At 49.6% G+C, this 25,923-nt stretch overlaps 1 protein-coding gene across 1 annotated transcript in view; it reads left to right on the top strand.

The window, feature by feature from the left end:
- Positions 1–3,239: 3,239 nt before the first annotated feature.
- PLXDC1 (plexin domain containing 1) overlaps positions 3,240–25,923 on the top strand; it is a 44,414-nt gene continuing 21,730 nt past the window's right edge. The window contains exons 1-8 of the mRNA XM_038753983.1: positions 3,240–3,559; positions 8,102–8,268; positions 12,509–12,652; positions 13,371–13,440; positions 15,798–15,920; positions 18,964–19,082; positions 20,864–20,963; positions 23,544–23,639. Coding sequence (XP_038609911.1) covers positions 3,283–3,559; positions 8,102–8,268; positions 12,509–12,652; positions 13,371–13,440; positions 15,798–15,920; positions 18,964–19,082; positions 20,864–20,963; positions 23,544–23,639 — 1,096 coding nt within the window. The 5' untranslated portion in view covers positions 3,240–3,282. The remainder of the gene's footprint in view (positions 3,560–8,101; positions 8,269–12,508; positions 12,653–13,370; positions 13,441–15,797; positions 15,921–18,963; positions 19,083–20,863; positions 20,964–23,543; positions 23,640–25,923) is intronic.

The following is a 25,923-nucleotide window of genomic DNA, read 5'->3' as shown; positions in this document are numbered from 1 at the left end:
GATAATTGGCTCCCGCAATAAATCATCTTTTTTTCAGGACAGGTTAAAAATAGCCCCGATTTCGGGGATCTAGTAGATGGCGGAAACCAGGCCAGGCTGTCGCCGCTCCACTTCCCTTCCTGGCCTACTTAGAGCCGTCGAGAAGGATCGGGGCACCAGGACGTGAGAGGGGAAGGGAGAAGAGCAGGGCCAGGGACACCACGGAGGAAAGAGGATGGCCTTTCATTCTGACTTTAGTTTGGGACTGAAAGCTCCTTGTGTCTGTTTTCGACAGGGAAGCAGCGTGGCTCAGTGGAAAGAGCCCGGGCTTTGGAGTCAGAGGTCATGGGTTCAAACCCCGGCTCCACCAATTGTCAGCTGCGTGACTCTGGGCAAGTCACTTAAGTTCTCTGGGCCTCAGTTACCTCATCTGTAAAATGGGGATTAAAAACTGTGAGGCCCCCCGTGGGACAACCTGATCACCTTGTAACCTCCCCAGCGCTTAGAACAGTGCTTTGCACATAGTAAGTGCTTAATAAATACCATCATTATTATTATTATTGTACTCTCCCCAGCACTTAGTACAGTGCTCTGCACAGAGTAAGCCCTCAATAAATACCATTGATTGATTGGGAGCATACTCAATTTTACTCCTGAAGTCGCTCCTCATCCTGACCTTTCCCACGGAGCAGTGGTTTATCCATAAAGCACAGGCCTGGGGGTTGGAAAGTTGTAATCCCAGCTCCGCCACTTATCTGCTGTGTGACCTTGGGCGAGTCAGTTCACTTCTCTGTGCCTCCGTTTCCTCATCTGTAAAATGGGGGTGGAGACTGTGAGCCCCATTGGGGACGGGGACATCCCCGTCTGATTTGCTTGAATCCACCCCTGGGCTTAATACAGTACCTGCACATAAGAGAAGCAGCGTGGCTCAGTGGAAAACAGCATGAGCTTTGGAGTCAGAAGTCATGGGTTCAAATGCCAACTCTGCCAATTGTCAGCTGTGTGGCTTTGGGCAAGTCACTTAACTTCGTTAAGACTGTAAGCCCCCCGTGGGACAACCTGACCACCTTGTAACCTCCCCAGTGCTTAGAACAGTGCTTTGCAATCAATCAATCAATTGTATTTATTGAGTGCTTACTGTGTGCAGAGCACTGTACTAAGCACTTGGGAAGTACAAGTTAGCAACACATAGAGACCGTCCCTACCCAACAGTGGGCTCACAGTCTAGAAGGGGGAGACAGAGAACAAAACAAAACATATTAATACATTAAATAGAATAGATATGTACAAGTAAAATAAATAAGTAAATAGAGTAATAAATATGTACAAACATATATACATATATACAGGTACGGCGGGGAAGGGGAGGAGGGGGAGAGGAAGGAGGGGGCTCAGTCTGGGAAGGCCTTCTGGAGGAGGTGAGCTCTCAGTAGGGCCTTGAAGGGACCCTCATCTGTAAAATGGGGATGGAGACTGTGAGCCCCATTTGGGACGGGGACCGTGTCCCATCTGATTTGCTGGAATCCACCCCTGGGCTTAATACAGTGCCTGCTCATAAGAGAAGCAGCGTGGTTCAGTGGAAAAGAGCACCAGATTTGGAGACAGAGGTCATGGGTTCAAATCCCGACTCTGCCAAGCGTCAGCTGTGTGGCTTTGGGTAAGTCACTTAACTTCGTTAAGACTGCAAGCCCCCCTGGGACAACCTGACCACCTTGTAACCTTCGCAGTGCTTAGAACAGTGCTTTGAACATAGTAAGCGTTTAATAAATGCCATTATTATTATTATATTAAGCGCTTACCAGAGTTATTGTTATTTTTATTATAACGAACAATAGTAACAATAATAGTAACAACAATAGAAATAACAAGAGGGAGGAAGGAGGAGGAGGAGGAGAAGGAGGAGGAGATGCCGGATGGTCCAGGCCGGGCCGGGCGGCAGTTGGGGCCTGTGGCCAGCAGAGGGCGGGCTTCCCCGCTCGGGCCGCCCGCGTCCCGGGCAGCCCCGCGCCAAAGCAAGCAGGACCAGCTGCGGGACCAGGACTAGCCCAGCAGGACCAGGACTAGCCCAGCAGCGGGGCCAGGACCAGGACCAGTCCAGCAGCAGGACCAGACCAGCCCAGCAGGACCAGGACTAGCCCAGCAGCAGGACCAGCCCAGCAGCAGGACCAGGACCAGCCCAGCAGGTCCAGGACTAGCCCAGCAGCAGGACCAGCCCAGCAGCAGGACCAGGACCAGCCCAGCAGGACCAGGACTAGCCCAGCAGCGGGACCAGGACCAGTCCAGCAGCAGGGCCAGCCCAGTAGCAGGGCCAGGACCAGCCCAGCAGCAGGACCAGGACCGCCCAGCAGGACCAGGACTAGCCCAGCAGCGGGGCCAGGATCAGTCCAGCAGCAGGACCAGCCCAGCAGGACCAGGACCAGTCCAGCAGCAGGACCAGCCCATCAGCAGGACCAGGACCAGCCCAGCAGCAGGACCAGGACCAGCCCAGCAGGACCAGGACCAGTCCAGCAGCAGGACCAGCCCAGCAGTAGGACCAGGACCAGCCCAGCAGGACCAGGACTAGACCAGAAGCTGGGCCAGGACCAGTCCAGCAGCAGGACCAGCCCAGCAGTAGGACCAGGACTAGCCCAAGCAGGACCAGGACCAGTCCAGCAGCAGGACCAACCCAGCAGGACCAGGACTAGCCCAGCAGCAGGGCCAGGACCAGTCCAGCAGCAGGACCAGGACCAGCCCAGCAGGACCAGGACTAGCCCAGCAGCGGGGCCAGGACCAGGACCAGCCCAGCAGCAGGACCAGGACCAGCCCAGCAGGACCAGGACCAGTCCAGCAGCAGGACCAGACCAGCAGCAGGACCAGGACCAGCCCAGCAGGACCAGAACTAGCCCAGCAGCAGGACCAGGACCAGTTCAGCCCCAGGACCAGCCCAGCAGCAGGGCCAGAACCAACACAGCAAGACCAGGACCAGCCCAGCAGCAGGGCCAGGGCCAGGACCAGCCCAGCATAAGGACCAGCCCAGCAGCAGGACCAGGACCAGCCCGGCAGCAGGACCAGAACCAGCCCAGCAACAGGACCAGTCCAGCAGCAGGACCAGAACCAGCCCAGCATCAGGACCAGGACCAGCCCAGCAGGACCAGGACCAGCCCAGAAGGACCAGAACCAGCCCAGCAGCAGGACTAGGACCAGCCCAGCAGGACTAGGGCCAGCCCAGCAGGGCCAGCACCAGCCCAGAAGGATCAGGACCAGCCCAGAAGGATCAGGACCAGCCCAGCAGCAGGGCCAGCTGCCCTCTTGGTCGGGCAACTGATGGTGCCACCTTTTCCTCCCAGCCCTACCCGCCACCGCCTCCTTTCCCCCTTTCCCCCTCCACCCGGGGTCTCCGCCTGGCCCTGGCCCGGGACCCTCCCGGGGAAAGTTTGGGCCAAGGGAGGGTCCGGGCCCCGGGCTGCGGAATCAGGCCGGAGGATGCGGTGGGTACTGGGCGGGGGGCTCCTCTTCCTTCTCCTTCTCCTGCCGCTGCTGGGACCCCTAGGCCGGGCCACCGCCACCCAGACAGAGGGACAGGGGGTGCGGACCATGGAAGGTAGGATGCCGGACTTAGGGGAGGGGTCGTGGGGCTCTAGATGCTGGGAGGCAGGGGATGCTGAACAGAGCAGGCCGGACCTGGGGGAGCGGGCAAGGGATTCTGAACCCTGGGGGCGAGAGGGTAGCAGTTGGGCTTAGCCACACAGTCCGGTACAACAGGCGTACCCAGGGTTAATAGGACTAATAAAAGAGAATATTAATAATATTATTAGAGAAGACAAGCAGCGTGGCTCGGTGGAAAGTGGCTTTGGAGTCAGAGGTCATGGGTTCAAATCCCGGCTCTGCCAATTGTCAGCTGTGTGACTTTGGACAAGTCACTTCACTTCTTTGTGCCTCAGTTCCCTCATCTGTACAATAGGGATGTAGACTGTGAGCCCCCTGTGAGACAACCTGATTGCCTTGTAACCTCCCCAGTGCATAGAACAGTGCTTTGCACGTAGTAAGCACTTAATAAATGCCATTATTATTAATGAAAGTAATGTGTGGTATTTCTTAAGCCCTTGCTCTGTGCTAGGTACTGTACTAAGCGCTGGGGTAGATGCTAGCTAATCATTCATTCATTCAATCCTATTGAGCGCTTACTGTGTGCTGAGCACTGTACTAAGCGCTTGGGAAGTCCAAGTTGGCAACATATAGAGACGGTCCCTACCCAACAACAGGCTCACAGTCTAGAAGGGGGAGACAGACAACAAAACAGAACATGTTCACAGCCCAAGGGGCTCGCAGTCTTAATACCCGTTTTATAGATGAAGTAACTGAGGCACAGAGAAGTGAAGTGACTTGCTTAAGGTCACGCAGCATATAAGCGGCGGAGCCAGGATTAGAGCCCAGGCCCAGGCTCTATCCATGCTGATTTCCAGCTCAAAAGTTCAGGACGTGTCACCCCTCTCCTCAAAAATCTCCATCCACCTCTGTATCAAACAAAATCTCTTTACCACTGGCTTTAAAGCTCTCCACCACCTCGCCCCCTCCTACCTCACTTCGCTTCGCTCCTCTAATCCTCACTGTGCTCTGATCTCTTTATTTTATTTGTACCTATTTATTCTATTTATTTTATTTTGTTAATATGTTTTGTCTTGCTGTCTGTCTTCCCCCTTCCAGACTGTGAGCCTGCTGTTGGGTAGGGACCATCTCTAGATGTTGCCAACTTGGACTTCCCAAGCGTTTAGTACAGTGCTCTGCACACAGTAAGCGCTCAATAAATACGATTGAATGATGAATGAATCTCACCCGTCTCGCCACCAACCCCTGGACCATGCCCTGCCCTCCTTCCTCAAATCCGACAGACAATCTCCCCCATTTCAAAGCCTGATTGAAGGCCCATATCCTTCAAGAGGCCTTCCCAGACTTTTCCTCATCTCCCACTCCCTTCTGCTACGACCTGACTTGCTCCCGTTATCCATATCTGTAATTTTATTTATTTATATTGATATCTGGCTCCCCCGGCCCCGGAAGACTGTGAGCTCATTGTGTTTATTGTACGCTCCCAAGTGCTTAGTACAGTGCTCTGCACACAGTCAGTGCTTAATAAATATGAAGGAATCTCCCCCAGCGGGTCCTGGGGCATTTGGGGCACCAGGGCCGGAGTGGTCAGAGCGGGACTGAAGCTGGTGTGAGTGAATCTGAGGGGAATAATAATAATAATAATAATAATAATAATAATAATAATAATGGCATTTATTAAGCGCTTACTATGTGCAAAGCACTGGGACTTCTCCTCCGCCTTGCACCCCCTCCCTGGCTGACCCCTGGTCTACAAGACTCAGTCAGTACTTGCCATCATCAATTGTATTTATTGAGCGCTTACTGTGTGCAGGGCACTGTACTAAGTGCTTGGGAAGTACAAGTTGGCAACATATAGAGAAATAGTGGGCATCTGTGCATGCTGCAGACATACACCATCTATGTGCTCCGAAAGAGCCCGGGCTTTGGAGTCAGAGGTCATGGGTTCAAATCCTGGCTCCGCCAATTGTCAACTGTGTGACTTTGGGCAAGTCACTTAACTTCTCTGGGCCTCAGTTACCTCATCTGTAAAATGGGGATTAACATTGTGAGCCTCATGCGGGACAACCTGATCACCTTGTATCCCCCCAGTGCTTAGAACAGTGCTTTGCACATAGTAAGTACTTAACAAATACCATTATTATTGTTATCTATGCTCTTATGGGTTCCATATGTGCCATCCATATGTTCCAAGTGTGCCACCCACGGTTGCCAGAGGTTTGCCCCCATGATCCATCCATGCTATCCATGCCTAGTGTGTTCTGTCTGTGTGCTCCATGTGTGCCACCCCCGCCAGGCCCCATGTATACTTCCCATGTGCTCTCTGTGCCATCTTATAATAATAATGATGGCATTTGTTAAGTGCTTACTATGTGCAAAGCACTGTTCTAAGCACTGGGGGTATACAGGGTGATCAGGTTGTCCCACATGAGGCTCACAGTCTTAATCCCCATTTTACAGATGAGGTAATTGAGGCTCTGAGAAGTTAAGTGACTTGCCCAAGGTCACACAGCAGACATATGGCGGAGCTGGGATTAGGACCCATGACCTCTGACTCCCAAGCCCGGGCTCTTTCCACTGAGCCACACTGCTTCTATGCTTCTTATGCGTCATGTATGCCTCCCCACCCTTTTTGTGCCATCCATGTGTTCTGTGTGCTGTCCGCATGTTCCGTTCATGCCACCCCCACCCCATGTGTGCCATCCATTGTTGTATCTATAATAATAATTACGGTATTTGTTAAGCACTTACTATGTTCCAAGCTAAGCACTGGGGTAGATACAAGATAATCAGGTTGTCCCACGAGGGGCTCACAGTCTTAATCCCCATTTTACCTCATCTGTACAATGACTTGCCCAAGGTCACACAGCATACAAGAGCGGGAGCCGGGATTAGAGCCCACCTCCTCTCACTCCCAAGCCCGCGCTCTTATCTTTGTGTGCCATCTATTGTTGCATTGTAGTCTCCCAAGCGTTTAGTACAGTGTTGTGCACACAGTAAGTGCTCAATAAATACGGTTGGACGATCCATGTGTTCTGTGTGCCGTCCGCATGTTTCGTACGTGCCGCCCCCCCACCCCATTTGTGCCATCCATGTGTTCTGTGTGCTGTTTGCGTGTTCAGTCCATGCCGCCCCCAGGCTCTGGGCTGGAACATATTAATCAGTGGGTGAGCAGCACCGGGGCTGGGCCAGGGCCTGCTCAGCCTGGGCCTGACGTAGGCCTCTGGTAGTGGCCCAATCATCAATCGTATTTATTGAGCGCTTACTATGTGCAGAGCACTGTACTAAGCGCTTGGGAAGTACAAATTGGCAACATATAGAGACAGTCCCTACCCAATCCCTCTCCCTTGGGGTGGGGTCCCTGGAGCAGGGGCTTGGGGTTAGGGTGGTGTTGAGATGCTTGCCGGGACCCCCCAACACCCCATGATTCATTCATTCAATCGTATTTATTGAGCACTTAATTTGTGCACAACACTGTACTAAGCGTTTGGAGGACTACGAGTAAACATACACATTCCCTGCCCACAGCGAGCTTACAGTCTAGAGAAGCAGCGTGGCTCAGCGGAAAGACTCCGGGCTTGGGAGTCAGGGGTTCTAATCCTGGCTCCGCCACTTGTCAGCTGTGTGACTTTGGGCAAGTCACTTAACTTCTCTGGGCCTCAGTGACCTCATCTGTAAAACGGGGATTAAGGCTGTGAGCCCCATATGGGACAACCTGATGACCTTGTATCCCCCAGCACTTAGAACAGTGCTTTGCACATATTAAGCACTTAAATGCCATCATTATTATTAGAAGGGGGAATACAGATGTTAATAGATATAAATAAATGACGAATATGGACATAAGTGCTATGGGGCGGGGAGGAGGGATCATCATCATCATCATCAATCGTATTTATTGAGTGCTTACTGTGTGCAGAGCACTGTACTAAGCGCTTGGGAAGTACAAATTGGCAACATATAGAGACAGTCCCTACCCACCAGTGGGCTCACAGCCTAAAAGGGGGAGACAGAGAACAAAACCAAACATACTAACAAAAAAAAAAATAAATAGAATAGATATGTACAAGCAAAACAAATAAATAAATAGAGTAATAAATAGGTACAAACATATATACACATATACAGGTGCTGTGGGGAAGGGAAGGAAGTAAGATGGGGGGATGGAGAGGGGGACGAGGGGGAGAGGAAGGAAGGGGCTCAGTCTGGGAAGGGATGAACTGAGGGAGGAAGTGAGGGTGACGCAGAAAGAAGTGGGAGAGGAGGAAAGTGGGGCTTAGTCAGGGAAGGCCTCTTGGAGGAGATGGGCCTTCATTTGAGCTTTGAAGCCTGGGAGAGTCTTTGTCTGTCGGGTTTGAGGAAGGAGGGAGTCTGCAGGAAGTGAGGCACCATGGACGGGGTGCCCTGAGGGTCAGAATGACAGTCCCTCTCCCCCCAACCCCAACTAGGACCGGTCACCCTCCTTGCTCCCGGCCCCCAACCCCAGCCGGGCGGTGAGATCGGCCCTGATTCCTGTCAATTGTCTCCCCCCGTCCAGGGCAGGACGGTGACAGTGAAGGGCCACCAGTTCCAGGCCGGAGCCGGAGGAGAGTCCAGGAGAGTCCAGCCCGGGGCCCGGAGGCCGCCGGACCCCGGATCAGTCAGGACCTGGTTGGCGGCACCGTGGCCATCGACACTCTGCCCGACAACGAAACCCGGATCGTGGTAGGTTGGCCCGATGGGGCAGGGGAGCCTTGGGGCTGGGGGTGGCCGGGGGAAGGCTCTTCCCAGTGGGACCCGACTCGGATCGTTTTCTTCTCCAACCAGTGAGGAAAGGACTGGAAGCAGGAGAAGTGGGCAAGAAGGGGAAGATGAGAAAAGTGAAAAAAAAAACCAAACCCAAACCCCAGGGTTTCTCTCTTGGTTTCATCTGGAAGAGCAAGGTGGATGGCAAATTCCTTTTAAGATGAGGTTGCCACCAGAAGCTGCTAGGCGGCAGGGAAGATTTTTCCCTAATCTCCTAGGCTTTGGCTTCCCTGGTCGTTGTCATCGTCATCATCAACGGTAGTTACATGGAAAGCAGTCAGTCAATCATATTTATTGAGCACCTAATGTGTGCAGAGCACTGTACTGAGCTAGTGAGAGTAAAATATAATAGACACATTCCCTGCCACGGTGAATGAGCTAAGTCCTCGGGGGAGTGCAATACAACAGTGTTGGCAGACACATTCCCTGCCTACATTGAGCTTACAGTGTAGAAGGAGAGACATATGTTAACATAAATAATTTATAATAACAAATATATAATTTCAGGATATGTAAAGAAGTGTTGTGCGGTTGAGGGTGGGGCAATTATCCAGTATTATGAAGCAGCGTGGCTCAGTGGAAAGAGCCCAGGCTTTGGAGTCAGAGGTCATGGGTTCAAATCCCTGCTCTGCCAATCGTCAGCTGTGTGACTTTGGGCAAGTCACTTAACTTCTCTGTGCCTCAGTTACCTCATCTGTAAAATGGGGATTAAGACTGTGAGCCCCCTGAGGGACAAGCTGATCGCCTTGTAACTTCCCCAGAGCTTAGAACAGTGCTTTGCACATAGTAAGCGCTTAATAAATGCCATCAAAAAAAAAGTGCCCAAATGTCACAGATTCAAGTTCCAGGTGCCAAATTGAAGAGCTGGAGGAGATTGGGGAAGGTAATAACAATAATAATATAATAATAATAATGATAACTGTGGTATTTGTTAGGCACTTACTACATGCCAGGCACTGTACTATTTATTTATTTTGCTTGTACCTATCTATTCTATTTATTTTATTTTGTTAGTATGTTTGGTTTTGTTCTCTGTCTCCCCCTTTTAGACTGTGAGCCCACTGTTGGGTAGGGACTGTCTCTATATGTTGCCAATTTGTACTTCCCAAGCGCTTAGTACAGTGCTCTGCACATAGTAAGCGCTCAATAAATACGCTTGATGATGATGATGATGAAGTGCTGGGGTGGATACCGGCAAATCAGGTTGGGCATAGTTCCTGTCCCCACATGGAGCTCACAGTCTCAATCCCCATTTTGCAGCTGAGGCAACTGAGGCCCAGAGAAGGGAAGTGAGTTGCCCAAGGTCACCCAGCAGACAAGCGACAGAGCCGGGATTAGAAACAAGGTCCTTCGGACTCACAGGCCTGCGCTGTATCCTCTCCTCCCATCTCCTTTCCTTTCATTTCCTCTCCCTCTCCTTCTCCCATTCCCTTTCCTCTCTTCTGTCCTCTCACTGCCGCTCGCAGCCTCTCTGGCTCTTGGCCCCGAGCCCGTGTCTTCAGCATTTCTGAATTTCCCCGTCCGCTCTCTCTCCGGGGTTGTTCTGGTTGGGCTGGCGTTCCCCATCACCGCAGCCCCGGGGCCACGTGGGTTGAGTCACCCTTTCCTGGATCTCAGCAAAACCACTGGTCCTCGAGGGACTTGGGCGGACTGGGATTCCCCGCCTGCCAGCTTGTACTTCCCAAGCGCTTAGTACAGTGCTCAGCACACAGTAAGCGCTCAATAAATACGATTGATTGATTGATTGATTGATTGATCTCCTCCTCCTCCTCCAGCCCAGCCCACACACCCCGCTGCTGTAGTGCCAGCTCACGCGCCTACCCCAGTCTCATCTACCTCATCACCAACCCCTTTCCCACATCCTCCCCTTAGTCTGGAATTCCTCCCACCTCCAAATAAGAAGCAGCGCGGCTCAGTGGAAAGAGCCCGGGCTTTGGAGTCAGAGGTCATGGGTTCAAATCCCGGCTCAGCTGTGTGACTTTGGGCAAGTCACTTCACTTCTCTGGGCCTCAGTTACCTCATCTGTAAAATGAGGATTAAGTCTGTGAGCCCCCCGTGGGACAACCTGATCACCTTGTAACCTCCCCAGCGCTGAGAACAGTGCTTCGCATATAGTAAGCGCTTAATAAATGCCATTATTATTATTATTATTATTATTATTATTATTATATAAGCCAGACCACCACTCTCCCCAACTTCAAAACCTTATCACGGACACATCTCCTCCAAAACGGACACATCTCCTCCAAGAAGCCTTCCCTGACTAAGCCTTCTTTTCCCCGACTCCCTCGCCCTTCTGCATCGTCTCTGCATTTGGATCTGTGACCTCTGGACCATTCATATTTGCCCCTCAGTGCTTACATATATATCTTTAAATTATATATTATTAATGATTATTTATTCCTATTAATATCTGTCTCCCCCTCTAGACTGTAAGCTTGTTGTGGGCAGGGAGCATCTCCGTTAACTCTGTTGTAATGTACTCTCCCTAAGTGCTTAGTACAGTGCTCTGCACATAGTAAGCACTAAAAGCTGTGTGACTTTGGGCAAGTCACTTTACTTCTCTGGGCCTCAGTGACCTCATCTGTAAAATGGGGATGGAGACTGTGAGCCCCCCTGTGGGATAACCTGATCACCTTGTAGCCTCCCCAGCGCTTAGAACAGTGCTTTGCACATAGTAAGCGCTTAACATGTTTTGTTTTGTTGTCTGTTCCCCCTTCTAGATTGTGAGCCCGTTGTTGGGTAGGGACTGTCTCTATATGTTGCCAACTTGTACTTCCCAAGCGCTTAGTACAGTGCTGTGCACACAGTAAGCACCTAATAATTATGATTGAATGAATGATTGAATTGATGAATGAACGAATTACGATTGAATGATTGCTATGCTCATAGGAAGTGCTCAATAAATACCATTGATTGATTGATTCATTCATTCATCATTCAATCATATTTATTAAGCACTTACTGTGTGCAGAGCACTGTACTAAGCACTTGGGTAGGATTTGCCCAGTCATGCCACCCTCATCAACTAATCCATCAGTCGTTTTTAGCAGCATCGTTTAACGGAAAGATCTTGGGCTTGGGAGTCAGAGGTTGTGGATTCTAATCCCGGCTCCACCACTTGTCAGCTGTGTGACTTCGGGCAAGTCACTTAGCTTCTCTGTGCCTCAGTCACCTCATCTGTAAAATGGGATTAAGACTGTGAGCCCCATGTGGAACAACACGATCACCTTGTATCTACCCCAGCGCTTAGAACAGTGCTTCACACATGGTAAGCACTTATCAAAAGCCATAATAATAATTATTATTATTTATTGAGTGCTATGTACAGAGCAATCAGTCAATCAATGGTATTTGTTTTTTATTGATCTTTGTTAAGCGCTTACTATATGCTAGGCACTGAACCAAATGTGGGGTAGACACAAGCCAATCAAGTTGGACAGAGTCCATGTCCCCCATGAGGCTCACAGACCTAGTCCCCATTTACAGTTGAGGAAACCGAGGCACAGAAGCCAAGCAACTTGCCCAAGGTCCTACAGCAGACAATAATAATTATTATTATGTAGTTTGTACTATGTGCCAAACACTGTTCTAAGCGCTGGGGTAGATACAAGTTAGTCAGGTTGAACACAGTCCTTGTCCCACATGGGGCTCCCGCTCTTACCCCCATTTTACTGATGAGGTAAGTGAGCCCAGAGAAGTAAAGTGACTTGCCCAAGGTCAATCTATCCAGGCAACTTCCCTCTGGACCAATTCTTCAGTATGATTTCCTAGAGAAGCAGCGTGGCTCAGTGGAAAGAGCACGGGCTTTGGAGTCAGAGGACGTGGGTTCAAATCCTGGATCTGCCACATGTCTGCTGTGTGACCTTGGGCAAGTCATTTAACGTCCCTGAGCCTCAGTTCCCTCATCTGTAAAATGGGGATTAAGACTGTGAGCACCCCGTGGGACAACCTTGTATCCCCCCAGCGCTTAGAACAGTGCTTTGGATATAGTAAGCGCTTAACAAATGCTATCATTATATTATTATTATTATTATTTCCTCCCACACACCTGGGAGAGTCCAGTCAAGGTAGGTGACGGGGACCAGGTTGGTTCCAATTCTAGACCCCTCCGCACTGACGCTCCCCGACGGCGTTGTCGCCCTTGTGTCTCCGACAGGAAGACAACCACAGCTACTACCTGTCACGAGTTTACGGGCCCGGCGAGGCCAGGACCAAGGAACTGTGGGTGGATGTCGCGGACGCCAACAGGAGCCAAGTCAAAGTTCACGGGATCCTGTCCAACACCCACAGACAGGCTTCGGTGAGACCACCCCTCCTCACCGACGGGCTGAGACCACTCTCCCCTATCCTGACCACTCCTCGAGTGCAAGTGTCCGCCCAACGGGCGCCTGGGAGGAGCAGACAATGACTCTCCCCCCATTCAAAGCCTCCCCCCCACCTCCTCCCAGAGGCCTTCCCAGACTAAGCCCCACTTTTCCTCATCTCCCACTCCCTTCTGCGTCTCCCTGACTTGCTCCCGTTGCTCTTCCCCCTCGCCCTTATGGCAATATCTGTCATTTTCTTTATTTGTATTGATGCCTGTCTCCCCCGCTTTAAGCTCGTTGTGGGCAGGGAATGTCACTGTTTGCTGTTGTGTGGTAATAATAATAATGATGGTATTTGTTAAGCGCTTACTGTGTGCAAAGCACTGTTCCAAGTGCTTAGTACAGTGCTCTGCAGACAGTAAGCCCTCAATAAATACGATTGAATGAATGAGCGGGGCAGATGGTATTTGTTAAGCACTTACTATGAGCAAAGCACTGTTCCAAGTGCTTAGTACAGTGCTCTGCAGACAGTAAGCCCTCAATAAATACGATTGAATGAATGAGCGGGGCAGGAGGCGTGAGGCTAGACTTCCTCGTTCTCCCCTCTCGGCCCCTTTTCTTGCCAACGCCCGTCCCGTCCGCCCTCCGCCCCCCACCCTGAGCCCGTGGAGCTTCGCCGGCCCCGACTCCCGCGTGTGTCTCGTCTCCCTGCAGAGAGTGGTCCTGTCCTTCGACTTCCCGTTCTACGGCCATCATCTTCGGCAGATCACCATAGCAACCGGAGGTGAGGCCGCATCTCCGCGGTGCCGGGAGCCGGCCGGGCAGTGGAGGGTTAGGATGCGGGGGGAGGGGGGTCCCCGGGAGACTTCTGGAGCCCTCTGACCCACCCCCAGAACCTCATTTCCTGCTCCCAAACCTCTGACTCATTTTCAGTCCCTTATTCCCCAACCCCAAACCTCTGACTCATTCTCAGCCCCTTATTCCCCAAGCCCAAACCTCTGATCCATCCCCAGACCCTCATTCCCCTCTCCCAACCCTCTAACCCACCCCCAGGCCCCTCATTCCCACCCCCAACCCTCTGAAAGCCCCTCAGAGACAAACACATTGGAGAGGTCACTTGGAGGCCAGGTTACTGGCCCTTCCAACACAGGCTCCCATCTTTGACGATACCAGTGGGCTCCATGGAGGAACCCATGGGGGAGCCTATGAAGTACCAATTGCTCTCTGGACGTCTGCCCTCGTGGCTGGGGTAGACCGTCCACCTGTCAGCCCCATCAGGGACATGGACTGCATCCAACTTGATAAGCTCGCAACCACCCCGGCACTCAGAACAGTGTTTGACACATAGTAAGCGCCTAGTAAATTCCATAAAACAAACCCTCAGCATTTATTCCCCCTAATAGCCTGCCACGGACCCAGCTGTTATGAATAGATTCCATTCTCTACAAGCCTTCAATCACTCCTGACTTTTCCTTGTAAAAATCCATCTTGGGCCTTCCATCCACGAATCTCTGCACCCTTCGTGATTCTCTAGGTTAAAGGATGTGAGGCTGTTTAGCTTGGAGAAGGGAAGGCCTTAATGACGTCCCCAAGTAAGGAATACGATGGGCTGTAGGCAGAGGGACAGCCAGTTGTCCTCCAAATCCACAGAGAAACTGAGGAATAAAAGGAAAGAGGCAGCAAGAGAGAGTAGGGGGAGATCTGAGGAAGGACTTCCTGGAGGCTGAGGAAATTCAGTCGCGGCCCTGGGTTTTTTAAAGAGAGGTTACACCCTTAGGTCCTGATGGTTTAGACGTTCATCTACTTGGAAGCTGGGGGATGACTCAGATGATCTTTTGAGGGCCCTTTGACCTTTAGCTTTCTGTATTTCTGCCCATCCTGATGATTTTGAATCTACCTCTAGACCTGCAAGCTCCTCCCCTAGAGCCTAAGCTCCTTGTGGGCAGAGAATGTGTCTGCTAACATTGCTCTCTCTTAAATGCTCAGTCCAGTGATCTGCCCACAGGAAGTACTCAATAATAATAATAATAATGGCATTTATTAAGCTCTTACTATGTGCAAAGCACTGTTCTAAGTGCTGGGAGGCTACAAGATTATCAGGTTGTCCCTCATGGGGCTCACAGTCTCAGTCCCCATTTTATAGATGAGGTAACTGAGGCCCAGAGAAGTGAAGTGACTTGCCCAAAGTCACACAGCTGACAATTGGCGGAGCCGGGATTTGAACCCATGACCTCTGACTCCAAAGCCCGTGCTTTTTCCTACTGAGCCACGCTGCTTGAAGCCGCGTGGCCTCGTGGATAGAGCCACAGGCCTGGGACTCAAAGGACCTGGGTTCCAATCCCACCTCCACCACGTGTCTGCTGTGTGACCTTGGGCAAGTCACGTTTCCGTGCCTCAGCTACCTCACCTGTAAAATGGGGATTAAGCCTGGGAGTCCCAGGGGGGAAATGGACTGTGTCCAACCTTGTATCTACCCCAGGTATAGGAAGCAGCGTGGCTCAGTGGAAAGAGCACGGGCTTTGGAGTCAGAGGTCATGGGTTCAAATCCCAGCTCTGCCAATTGTCAGCTGTGTGACTTCGGGCAAGTCACTTAACTTCTCTGGACCTCAGTTACCTCAGCTGTAAAATGGGGAATAAGATTGTGAGCCCTCCATGGGACAACCTGATCACCTTGTAACCTCCCCAGCGCTTAGAACAGTGCTTTGCACATAGTAAGTGCTTAATAAATGCCATTATTATTATTATTACAGTGCTTTGCACATAGTAAGTGCTTAATAAATGCCATTATTATTATTATTATTATTATTACAGTGCTTTGCACCTGATCACCTTGTAACCTCCCCAGCGCTTAGAACAGTGCTTTGCACATAGTAAGTGCTTAATAAATGCCATTATTATTATTATTATTATTACAGTGCTTTGCACATACTAAGTGCTTAATAAATGCCATTATTATTATTATTATTACAGTGCTTTGCACATACTAAGTGCTTAATAAATGCCATTATTATTATTATTATTATTATTATTATTATTATTATTATTATATTACAGTGCCTGGCACATAGTAAGCACTTAACAAATGCCATAAATAAAATAGATGCCAGTGATTGAGTGATTGATTGACTGCTGCCCCGGCAGGGTTCATCTTCATGGGGGACGTGATTCACCGGATGCTCACGGCCACACAGTATGTGGCGCCTTTGATGGCCAACTTCAACCCAAGCTACTCCCGCAACTCCACCATCAGATACTTTGACAACGGTGAGTGTCCCATCCCCAGTCGTGCTCCTTCAGCCCCAGCCCCTTCCCTCAACCCCTGACCTCTCCCTTACCCAAGGGCCTCCCTTGGGGGCCAGTTGTCCCTCGGAAGTTTGGGTGGAGGTGAGGGCAGGAGGGCGGCCTCCACACTGCCATGTTTTGAGCTCTCTCCTGATTCTCGGAAGTTTCCCCGATCTACGACGGGGAGAAACAGCATGGCTTAGCAGACAGAGCCCGGGCCTCAGAGTCAGAAGGCCATGGGTTTTAATCCCAGCCCCTCCGTTTGTCTGCTGTGTGACCGTGGGCAAATCACATCATTTCTCTGCGCCTCAGTTACCTCATCCATAAAACGGGGATTGAGACTGAGCCCCACACAAGGGGCAGGGATTGAGTCCAACCCGATTTGCTTGTATCCACCCCAGCGCTTAGTATAGTGCGTGGCAAATATCATTCATTCAATCGTATTTATTGAGCGCTTACAGTGTGCAGAGCACTGTACTAAGCGCTTGGGAAGTACAAGTTGGCAACATATAGAGACGGTCCCTACCCAACAGTGGGCTCAGAGTCTGGAAGGGGGAGACAGAAAGCAAAAACAAAGCATATTAACAAAATAAAATAAATAGAATAAGTATGTACAAATAAAATAAATAAATAAATAGAGTAATAAATACATACAAACATATATACATATATACAGGTGCGGTGGGGAGGGGAAGGAGGTAAGGTGGTAAATAGTAGGTAAATAAGGAGGTAAATAATAAGGAGGTAAATAGTAAGTGCTTAACAAATTCCATAATTCCAAATTCCAGATTCCATAACCCAGACCCCATCCTCGATTCTCCCAACTCCAGCCCCTCGCTGATGCTGTTCCCCGTGGTTGGGACCCTTGCCCCACCCCTACCGCCATATCAGATGGACCCCAACTCTCCACACCTTCAGATCCCTCCCCGAATCCCACTCCTCCCACATCTCCCCCAACACTCCGCACCCCATCATCCCTTCAGCCAATCCTAGCCATAAATACCGCTCCGTAAACCCACTTTGGGCAGGGAATGTGTCTGTAATATGTTTCTCCCAAGTGCTTAGTCCAGTGCTCTTCACCCAGTAAGCGCTCAATAAATACAATGGACTGACTAGCCCCTCACCAGCTTATTTCCACCCTCGTTAGCACTCAGGTGTAGGTAATGATAATAATAATAATTGTGGTATTTGTTAAGCACTTACTATGTGCCAGGCACTGCACTAAGCACTGGGGTGGATACAAGCAAATCGGGTTGGACCAGTCCCTTGTCCCACTCGGGGCTCACAGTCTCAATCCCCATTTTACAGATGAGGTAACTGAGGCCCAGAGAAGTCAAGTGAATTGCCCAAAATCACAAAGAAGACAAGCGGTGGAACTGGGAATTAGAACCCAAGACCTTTTGACCGCCAGGCCCGTGCTCTATCTATTATGCTGTACTGCTTCTGGGGCATGGACCCAGCTGTTATGAATCAATTTCATTCATAACATGAGCCTTTGACAGTTCCTGACTTTTCCTTGTGGGCCTTCCATTCATGAATCTCCGTACTCTCCTTGAATCTCTAAGTTTAATGGACATGAGGCTGTTTAGCTTGAAAAAGAAAAGGCTGATGCAAGAGGAATATGCCAAATTTATTTGAATTTGACCCTTCTAATTGTCAAACATTTTTCTGTCTCTCCCATAACAGTACAAGCTCCCAGTGGGCAAGAAACATGTTACTTTGTCACATCATTATTCTGTCCTTTCGAAGCACTAATTACAGAGCACCTTACCAAGTGGGTGCTCAGTAAATGCCATTCTCAATCAATCAGTGGTATTTATTGAGGGTTTACTGTGTGCAAAGCACTGTACTAACGCTTGGGAGAGTACAGTATAGCAGAGTTATATTCACTGAGTCTCTACTGTGTGCAGAGCACTGTCTTGAATGCTTGGGAGAGTACAATAATAACAGAGTTATATTTCCACTACAATTACTACTACTACCACCACCACCTCTCAGAGAACCGTGAAACCTTGGCGGAGAAGCCAGAGGTCATCGAGAGCAGTTTCCTGTTTCGACCCACTTGGAGCCAAAAAGCCTCTTTCTCTGACCTCTTTTGGCCCCTGGGAAGATTGTGAGCTAATTATGGGTAGGGAAGGTGTCTAACAATTCTATTGTATTGTTCTCTCTCAAGCGCTTAGTACAGTGCTCTGCACAGAGTAAGCGCTTAATAAATGCCATCGATTGATTAATCAAGGCCATTCCTCCTCCTTGAGGAGTCCGGTACAGTTGGGAGTGGGGGCAGAAAGACTACATGTTTTGTTTTGTTGTCTGTCTCCCCCTTCTAGACTGTGAGCCCCTTGTTGGGTAGGGGTCGTCTCTATATGTTGCCGACTTGTACTTCCCAAGCGCTTAGTCCAGTGCTCTGCACACAGTAAGCGCTCAATAAATACGATTGAATGAGTGAATGAACCTCCGCCACTTTTCTGCTGTGTGACCTTAGGCAAGTCACTTCACTTCTCTGTGCATCAGTTCCCTCATCTGGAAAATGAGAATTAAGAATGTGAGCCCTATGTGAGACAAGGACCGTGTCCAACTTGATTATCTTGTATCTATCCCAGTGCCTGGTACATAGTAAGCGCTTAACAAATATCTCCATTATACTTATTAGCCAGAAAGTCGTAATAATAATAATAATAATGATGGCATTTGTTAAGCGCTTACTGTGTGCGAAGCAGTGTTCTAAGCACTGGGGGGGATACGAGGTGATCAGGTTGTCCCACGTGGGGCTCCCAGGATGAAGACTTTTACAGACGAGGTAACTGAGGCTCAGAGAAGTTAAGTGACTTGCCCAAGGTCACACAGCAGACATGTGGCAGAGCTGGGACTAGAACCCATGAACATAGGGGTCGGGGGGTGGCTCCCAGGGGAAGGGGTGCTGGGAACTGGGTGCTGCCCCAGTAAGGGTCCCTGGGGCTGGGGGTTCCAGGGCTCTCCGGGTCTTCTGCTCGAACCTGGAACATCTGGTCCTCCCCTCCTCGCACAGGGACAGTGTTTGTGGTGCAGTGGGATCGGGTCTACCTGCAGGGGAAGGAGGAGACGGGCAGTTTCACCTTCCAGGCCGCCCTGCACAGTGATGGCAGGATCGTCTTTGGCTATAAGGAGGTGAGCACCTGAGCTGGGGTGGGGGGAAGCCTGGGGGATCCAGTAGGGGCCACCGAGGAAAGCCGGCAGGTGTGACGGGGGAAGAAGGGCTGATGGGGGGCAGTGGGTGCAGAGGTGGAAATCGAAATCTCCAGGAGCGGCCCCCCATGGGGAGGCATCAGGACAAGCGGTGGTCCTCCCTTCAGGGAGCGTCAGGTCTCCAGGGGGAGAGGAAGCAAACCTTCACCTAACCCGGCTCAATCAATCAATCAATCAATCAATTGTATTTATTGAGCGCTTACTGTGTGCAGAGCACTGTACTAAGCGCTTGGGAAGTACAAGTTGGCAACATATAGAGACAGTCCCTACCCAACAGTGGGCTCACAGTCTAAAGTGGGAGACAGAGAACAGAACCAAACATACCAACAAAATAAAATAAATAGGATAGAAATGTACAAGTAAAATAAATAAATAAATAAATAAATAGAGTAATAAATATGCTGCCGTGTTGAGCTGGAGGAAGGAGGTGGGCTGGTGGGCTGGGAGGGTGGAATCCAGGAAGACTTCCTGGAGGAGGTGGGTTTGAACTGGGCTCCGCAGGAGGGGAGGGGGTCACGCAGAAGCAGGAGGACTGAGACAAGTGGTGTGGCCTAGTGGAAAGAGCGCAGGACTGCCAATCAGGAGAGCAGGTCCCAGGCCCGGCTCCCCCGCTTGCCTCCTGGGTGAGCTTGGGCAAGTCACTCAACTTCTCTGTACCTCAGTTTCCTTGTCTCTAAAATATCTGTCCTCCCTCCCCCTTAGTCCATGAACCCCATATGGGCCAGGTAGAGCTCTGTTTGAACCGATTGAATTGTGTCAGCAACGTTCTTGGCACATAGTAATAATAATAATTAGAGTACTTATCAACCACTGATTATGTGCCAAGCACTGTTCTAAGCACTGGGGTACATACAAATTAATCAGGTTGGACACAGTCCCTGTCCCAAATTGGGCCCACACTCTTAATCCCCATTTTTACAGATGAGGTAACTGAGGTCCAGACAAGTAAAGTGTCTTGCCCAAAGTCACACAGCAGACAAGTGGCGGAGCCAGGATTAGAACCCAGGACTTTCTGACTCCTTGGACTGGGATCTATCCATCACATCATATTTGTTTTCACTGAAGTACTGAATAAATACTACAGTTCTCACTAGTATTATCATTAGAAGGGCCTGGTTGGGTCAAGGGCACAGAGTAGGGGAGCTGATGGCCAGGAGATGGGGAGACCCAGAGGTTTCTCTGATTGAAAACCAAACCCTGTGGATGCAGGACAGACAGCAGAAAACAGGGGCTGAGGTGCCAGGTGAGCGTCTCCCCCAGTAATAATAATAATGATGGCATTTATTAAGCACTTACTATGTGCAAAGCACTGTTCTAAGTGCTGGGGAGATTACAAGGTGATCAGGTTGTCCCACGTGGGGCTCACAGTCTTAATCCCCATTTTACAGATGAGGTTTCTCTGATTGAAAACCAAACCCTGTGGATGCAGGACAGACAGCAGAAAACAGGAGCTCGTGGGGATTCATTCGTTCAATCGTATTTATTGAGCGCTTACTGTGTGCAGGGCACTGTACTAAGCGCTTGGGAAGTACAAGTTGGCAACATATAGAGACGGTTCCTACCCAACAGTGGGCTCACAGTCTAGAAGGATCAGGGAACCATGCCACCTCTCCTCCTCCCCTGTCCCCCTAAATGACAAATATGGGGCTCACAGCCCGTGAGACTCTCTGTGGGGCCTCCCTTCCTATCTGCTTCCCTTTCAGATCCCGATGTCCGTCCTGGAGATCAGTGCCACCCAGCATCCAGTCAAAGCCGGCCTCTCCGACGCCTTCATGATTCTCAACCCGTCTCCTGAGGTGCCAGGTGAGCGTCTCCCCCAGTAATAATAATAATGATGGCATTTATTAAGCACTTACTATGTGCAAAGCACTGTTCTAAGCGCTGAGGAGATTGCAAGGTGATCAGGTTGACCCATGTGGGGCTCACAGTCTTAATCCCCATTTTACAGATGAGGCACAGAGAAGTTAAATGACTTGCCCAAAGTCACACAGTCAACACCCTCCAACTGCAGGCTCCACCTCCCCCTGTAATAATAATGATAATAATTATGGGATTTCTGAAGCGCTTACTATGTGCCAGGCACTGTACTAAGCGCTGGGGTGGATAAATCGGGGTGGACACAGTCCCTGTCCCACATGGGGCTCCCAGTCTCAGTCCTCATTTTATAGATGGGGTCCCCGAGGCACGGAGAAGCAAAGTGACTCGCTCAAGGTCACGCAGCCGAGAAGTGGCAGAGCTGGGATTAGAACCATGCCCCTCTCCATCCGCCTTTCCCCTCCCACCCCAGATCCAGGAGGTTGGAGCTCAGAAAGGGAGGAAGAGATGAAGAGGAGACTTTGAAGCAAGGACAGAGGATTTCGATTGGCAATCCAATCCAGGGTGTTGGCTTGGGCCAAGAAATCCCTAAATTTTCCTTCTGGGAGAAGCAAAATCAGAGTTGTTTCTGATAATAATAATAATAGTATTTGTTAAGCAGAGTTGTTTCTGATAATAATAATAATAGTATTTGTTAAGCACTTAGTATGTTCCAAGCGCTGTTCTAAGCAAAGGGGTAGATACAAGGTAATCAGATTGGACACAGCCCCTGCCCCTCAGGGAGCTCAAAATCTTAATCCCCATTTTACAGATGAGGTAACTGAGGCCCAGAGAAGTAAAGTGACTTGCCCAAGGTCATACAGCAGACAGGTGGCAGAGCCGGGATCAGAACCCATATTCCCCATAGGGCTCCCAGTCTCAACCCCCAATTTCAGATGGAGTAGCTGAGACACAGAGACGTTAAGTGTCTTACCCAAGGCCTCACAGCAGACAAGTGGCAGAATTGGGATTAGAACCCAACTACTTCTGACTCTGAGGCTTATTTTCCCTTATTTGAGTGCTTACTGTGTGCAGAACACTGGATTAAGCGCTCAGAAAAGTACAATACAATAGAGTTGTTTGGCTCATTCCTCTCATACAGTGCTTATTGGCAAGGATAATTCAGGGTGAAAAATATCTTCAGGCCTGAGTTTTTCCAATGGGACAGCCCAGAAATACCCAAGAATCTGAGAGCTGAGTAAGTGAGGCCACCCTACCTTGTCTGTTTGTCAGTTTGTCTTCTCTAGACTGCAAGTTTGCTGTGGCAGGGAACGTGTCTGCTAACTCTGTGTATTGTACTCTCCCAAGATCTTAATAATGTCATATTTATTGAGCATAGTAAGTGCTCAATAAATGCCACTGATTGACTGAATGATCTGGGTGATCTAGGAAGCACCATAGTCTTGTGGAAAGAGCAAGGGCTTGGGAGTCAGAGGACCTGAATTCCAATCTCCGGTCTAACACTTGTAACTCTGTGTGACCCTGGGAAAGTCACTTAACAACTCTGTGTTTCCGTTTTCTTCACCACAGAAAGGGGATTCAATCCCTGTTCTCCCTCCTACTTAGGCCGTGAGCCCCAGGTGGGACCTGATGATCTTGTATCCACCCCAGTGCTTAGCACAGTGCTTGGAACATAGTGCTTATAAAGCCCCACTATTATTGTTATTATTATTTGTGAATTGAAAGACAAGACCACAGTGGTAGCCAGTCATTCTGACTCCTTGAGTTCCCCAAATAGGAATGGTCCTGTACTCGTAGAGATCATTTTAGACTGTGAGCCCACTGTTGGGTAGGGACTGTCTCTATATGTTGCCAATTTGTACTTCCCAAGCGCTTAGTACAGTGCTGTGCACATAGTAAGCGCTCAATAAATACGATTGATTGATTGATTGATTGTCACAGTTTACTGTGTCTAGAGGATCTGGGTTCTAATACAGTCTCTGCCAATTGCTTACTGTATGACTTGGGCAAGTCACTTAGCTTCTCTGTTTCCTCAGTTTCCTCAACTGTAAAATGGGGGTTATATAACTCTTCTCCCTCCTACTTAGATGGGGACTGTCTGACCTAATTAACCGCAGAGTAAGTACTTAACAAATACCGTAAAAAGCAAACATTCAAACAAAGAAACAGACATAAGAGAAGCAGCTTGGCTCAGTGGAAAGAGGATAGGATGTGTATAGAGCACGAGCTCACCATCTTAACCCCCATTTTACCACTGAGGTAACTGAGGCCAAGAGAAGTGAAGCAACTTGCCCAAGGTCACACAACAGACATGTGGTGGAGCCAGGATTAGAACCCAGTTCCTTCTGACTCCCGGGCCCGGCTCTAACAATATTATCTAACTGGGATATTGTTCTTCAGCAGATCTAAGGGAGGTGGTGTCTGACTGTGAACCCACTGTAGGGTAGGGACTGTCTCTATATGTTGCCAACTTGTACTTCCCAAGCGCTTAGTACAGTGCTCTGCACACAGTAAGCGCTCAATAAATACGATTGATTGATTGATTGACAGACCCCATTTCCGTTTCAGAGTCTCGCAGAAGGACGATATACGAGTACCATCGGGTGGAGCTGGACACCAGCAAGGTGACGAGCACTTCGGCCGTGGAGTTCACGCCATTGCCAAGTGAGTAGGCCGGACTCCCGTGGCTCTCCGGACATGGGGCCCCCCCCACCTCACGTGTCCCCCAAGAAGCTCCTGAAGCTACATCTGGAGCAGAACGTATAAGGACGGCACCAATCTGGTGATGCCGTGTGGCCACTTGAGCCAACAAGAAGTAGGCCTCTAGATTCCTGGAAGGATACGATCGGAGGGTGAATCACGCAGGGTGTGAATCTCCTCGCTATTCATTAATTCATTCGTATTTATTGAGCACATACTGTGTGCAGAGCACTTGGGAGAGCACAGTATAACCATGAACAAGACACATTCCCTGCCCACTATGAGCTCGTTATCCACCCTCCCCAGTCTTGGCCACCCTGACTGAATTATGGCCAAATTATGGCCATCCTTCTCAGCACAAGCGGTAGGTAGCCCAGGGCCCACTAGCAGGACATTCCCAATGGGCATTTCCAGCATCACACTCAGTGAACCAATGACCTAAAATCCACAACTGGTCTTAGTTCTCTAGAAGGAAAGGATAGTAGTGTCCAATGACCACTGCCCAATAGCATTCCCAAGCCCTGGTGGATGAAGCAGCATGGCTCAGTGGAAAGAGCCTGGGCTTTGGAGTCAGGGGTCATGGGTTCAAATCCCAGCTCTGCCAGTTGTCAGCTGTGTGACTTTGGGCAAGTCACTTAACTTCTCTGTGCCTCAGTTACCTCATCTGTAAAATGGGGATTAAGACTGTGAGCCCCCTGAGGGACAAGCTGATCACCTTGTACCTCCCCAGCACTTAGAACAGTACTTTGCACATAGTAAGCACTTAATAAATACATAATAATTATGTAATAATTATTACAGTGCCTGGCACATAAGCACTTAACAAATATCATTAAAAAAAAATTCTGCCCCATCAAAGAGACATTTCTGCCCCCATTTTTCGGCTGTGGTAATGAAGACACCTTTTTAGAAAAAATATTAATTTAGTGTCAAGGACATTCAAGTGCCAAGCAAACACCCTCATACATAAAAAGCCCAGGAAGAAATAAAACTGTGTTGAAACTCCATTTCTGGGACACTGCAATTGGACGTTTAAGCCTCCTCCTCAGGGAATTGTAGGAGTATTTTTAAACGGCAGCAGGGACTGTTGAAAAATGTGCATCATAAATAAAGGTAAGGTACCCAACATCCAAAGATTCTTCCTTCTTAAGGCACCGTCCGACCAAGGAGTGGAGATTGAGTCAAGGTGGGAGTCTCAGTTAGACATTTAGGTTTCTGGTTTCTAAGAGTTCTGAGCAAACTGAGGTTGAGGAGGGGGTGACATGGAGCAGCGGACAAGCCCATCCATTCCTTTTCTCCTTCAAAAAGATGAAATACGTTTATCTTTCTGGCCTGCTTTGGACCAGAAGCTCCTCAAGGGCCGGACCCTCTTGACAATTCTCCAAACAGCTCCTCTGCACCTGGCCCTGAGCCACAGAACTAAGTCAGTCAGTCGATAGTATTTATTGAGCGCTTACTGTGCGCAGAGCATTGTACTGAGCACTTGGGAGAGTACAATGTAACAATAAACAGACACGTTCCCTGCCCACAATGAGCTTATAGTCTAGAGGGGGACTAGAGACTACAATCTAAAGGATGGTGGCGGCTGACCATGGTGACAATGATGTCATAGGTGCCTTATTTATTATTATGACACCTTTAGGAAGAGAATCTCATTATTTGGCTCCCTACCCTTAGACCTCAGCCTTCTTACCATATCCGAAGAGCCAACGTGCATTGAAAATCAAGTGTGAAGTAATAACGATCGTCAATCAATCCATCAATGGTATTTATTGAGCGCCTACTGTGTGCGGAGCGCTGTACTAAACATTTGGGAGAGGAAGATACAGTGGAGTTAGTGTAGATTTCCTGCCCACAAGGAGCTTCGGGTCTCGAGGACGAAGCTGGGCATGGCTTCTGGGACCCAGAATCCTAGGCTCTTCCCAACCCTAGCCTGAGCCTAGTGGGTCCCTCTGGTCTGCGGACATAATAATGATAATCATCATAATAATGACATTTATTAAGCACTTACTATGTGCAAAGCACAGTTCTAAGCGCTGGGGAGGTTACAAAATGATCAGGTTATCCCTCAGGGCCCTCACAGTCTTAATCCCCATTTTACAGATGAGGTAACTGAGGCACAGAGAAGTTAAGCGACTTGCCCATAGTCACACAGCTGACAAATGACGGAGCCGGGATTTGAACTCATGACCTCTGACTCCAAAGCCCCGGCCCTTTCCACTGAGCCACGAACACAGCATTTCACCCG

This window comes from Tachyglossus aculeatus, chromosome 11 (genome assembly GCF_015852505.1).
Source record: "Tachyglossus aculeatus isolate mTacAcu1 chromosome 11, mTacAcu1.pri, whole genome shotgun sequence".
In the NCBI taxonomy this organism is placed as follows: domain Eukaryota; kingdom Metazoa; phylum Chordata; class Mammalia; order Monotremata; family Tachyglossidae; genus Tachyglossus; species Tachyglossus aculeatus.
The sequence above is the reverse complement of the archived record's forward strand: the minus strand, read 5'-3'. Positions and strand labels throughout refer to the sequence as shown.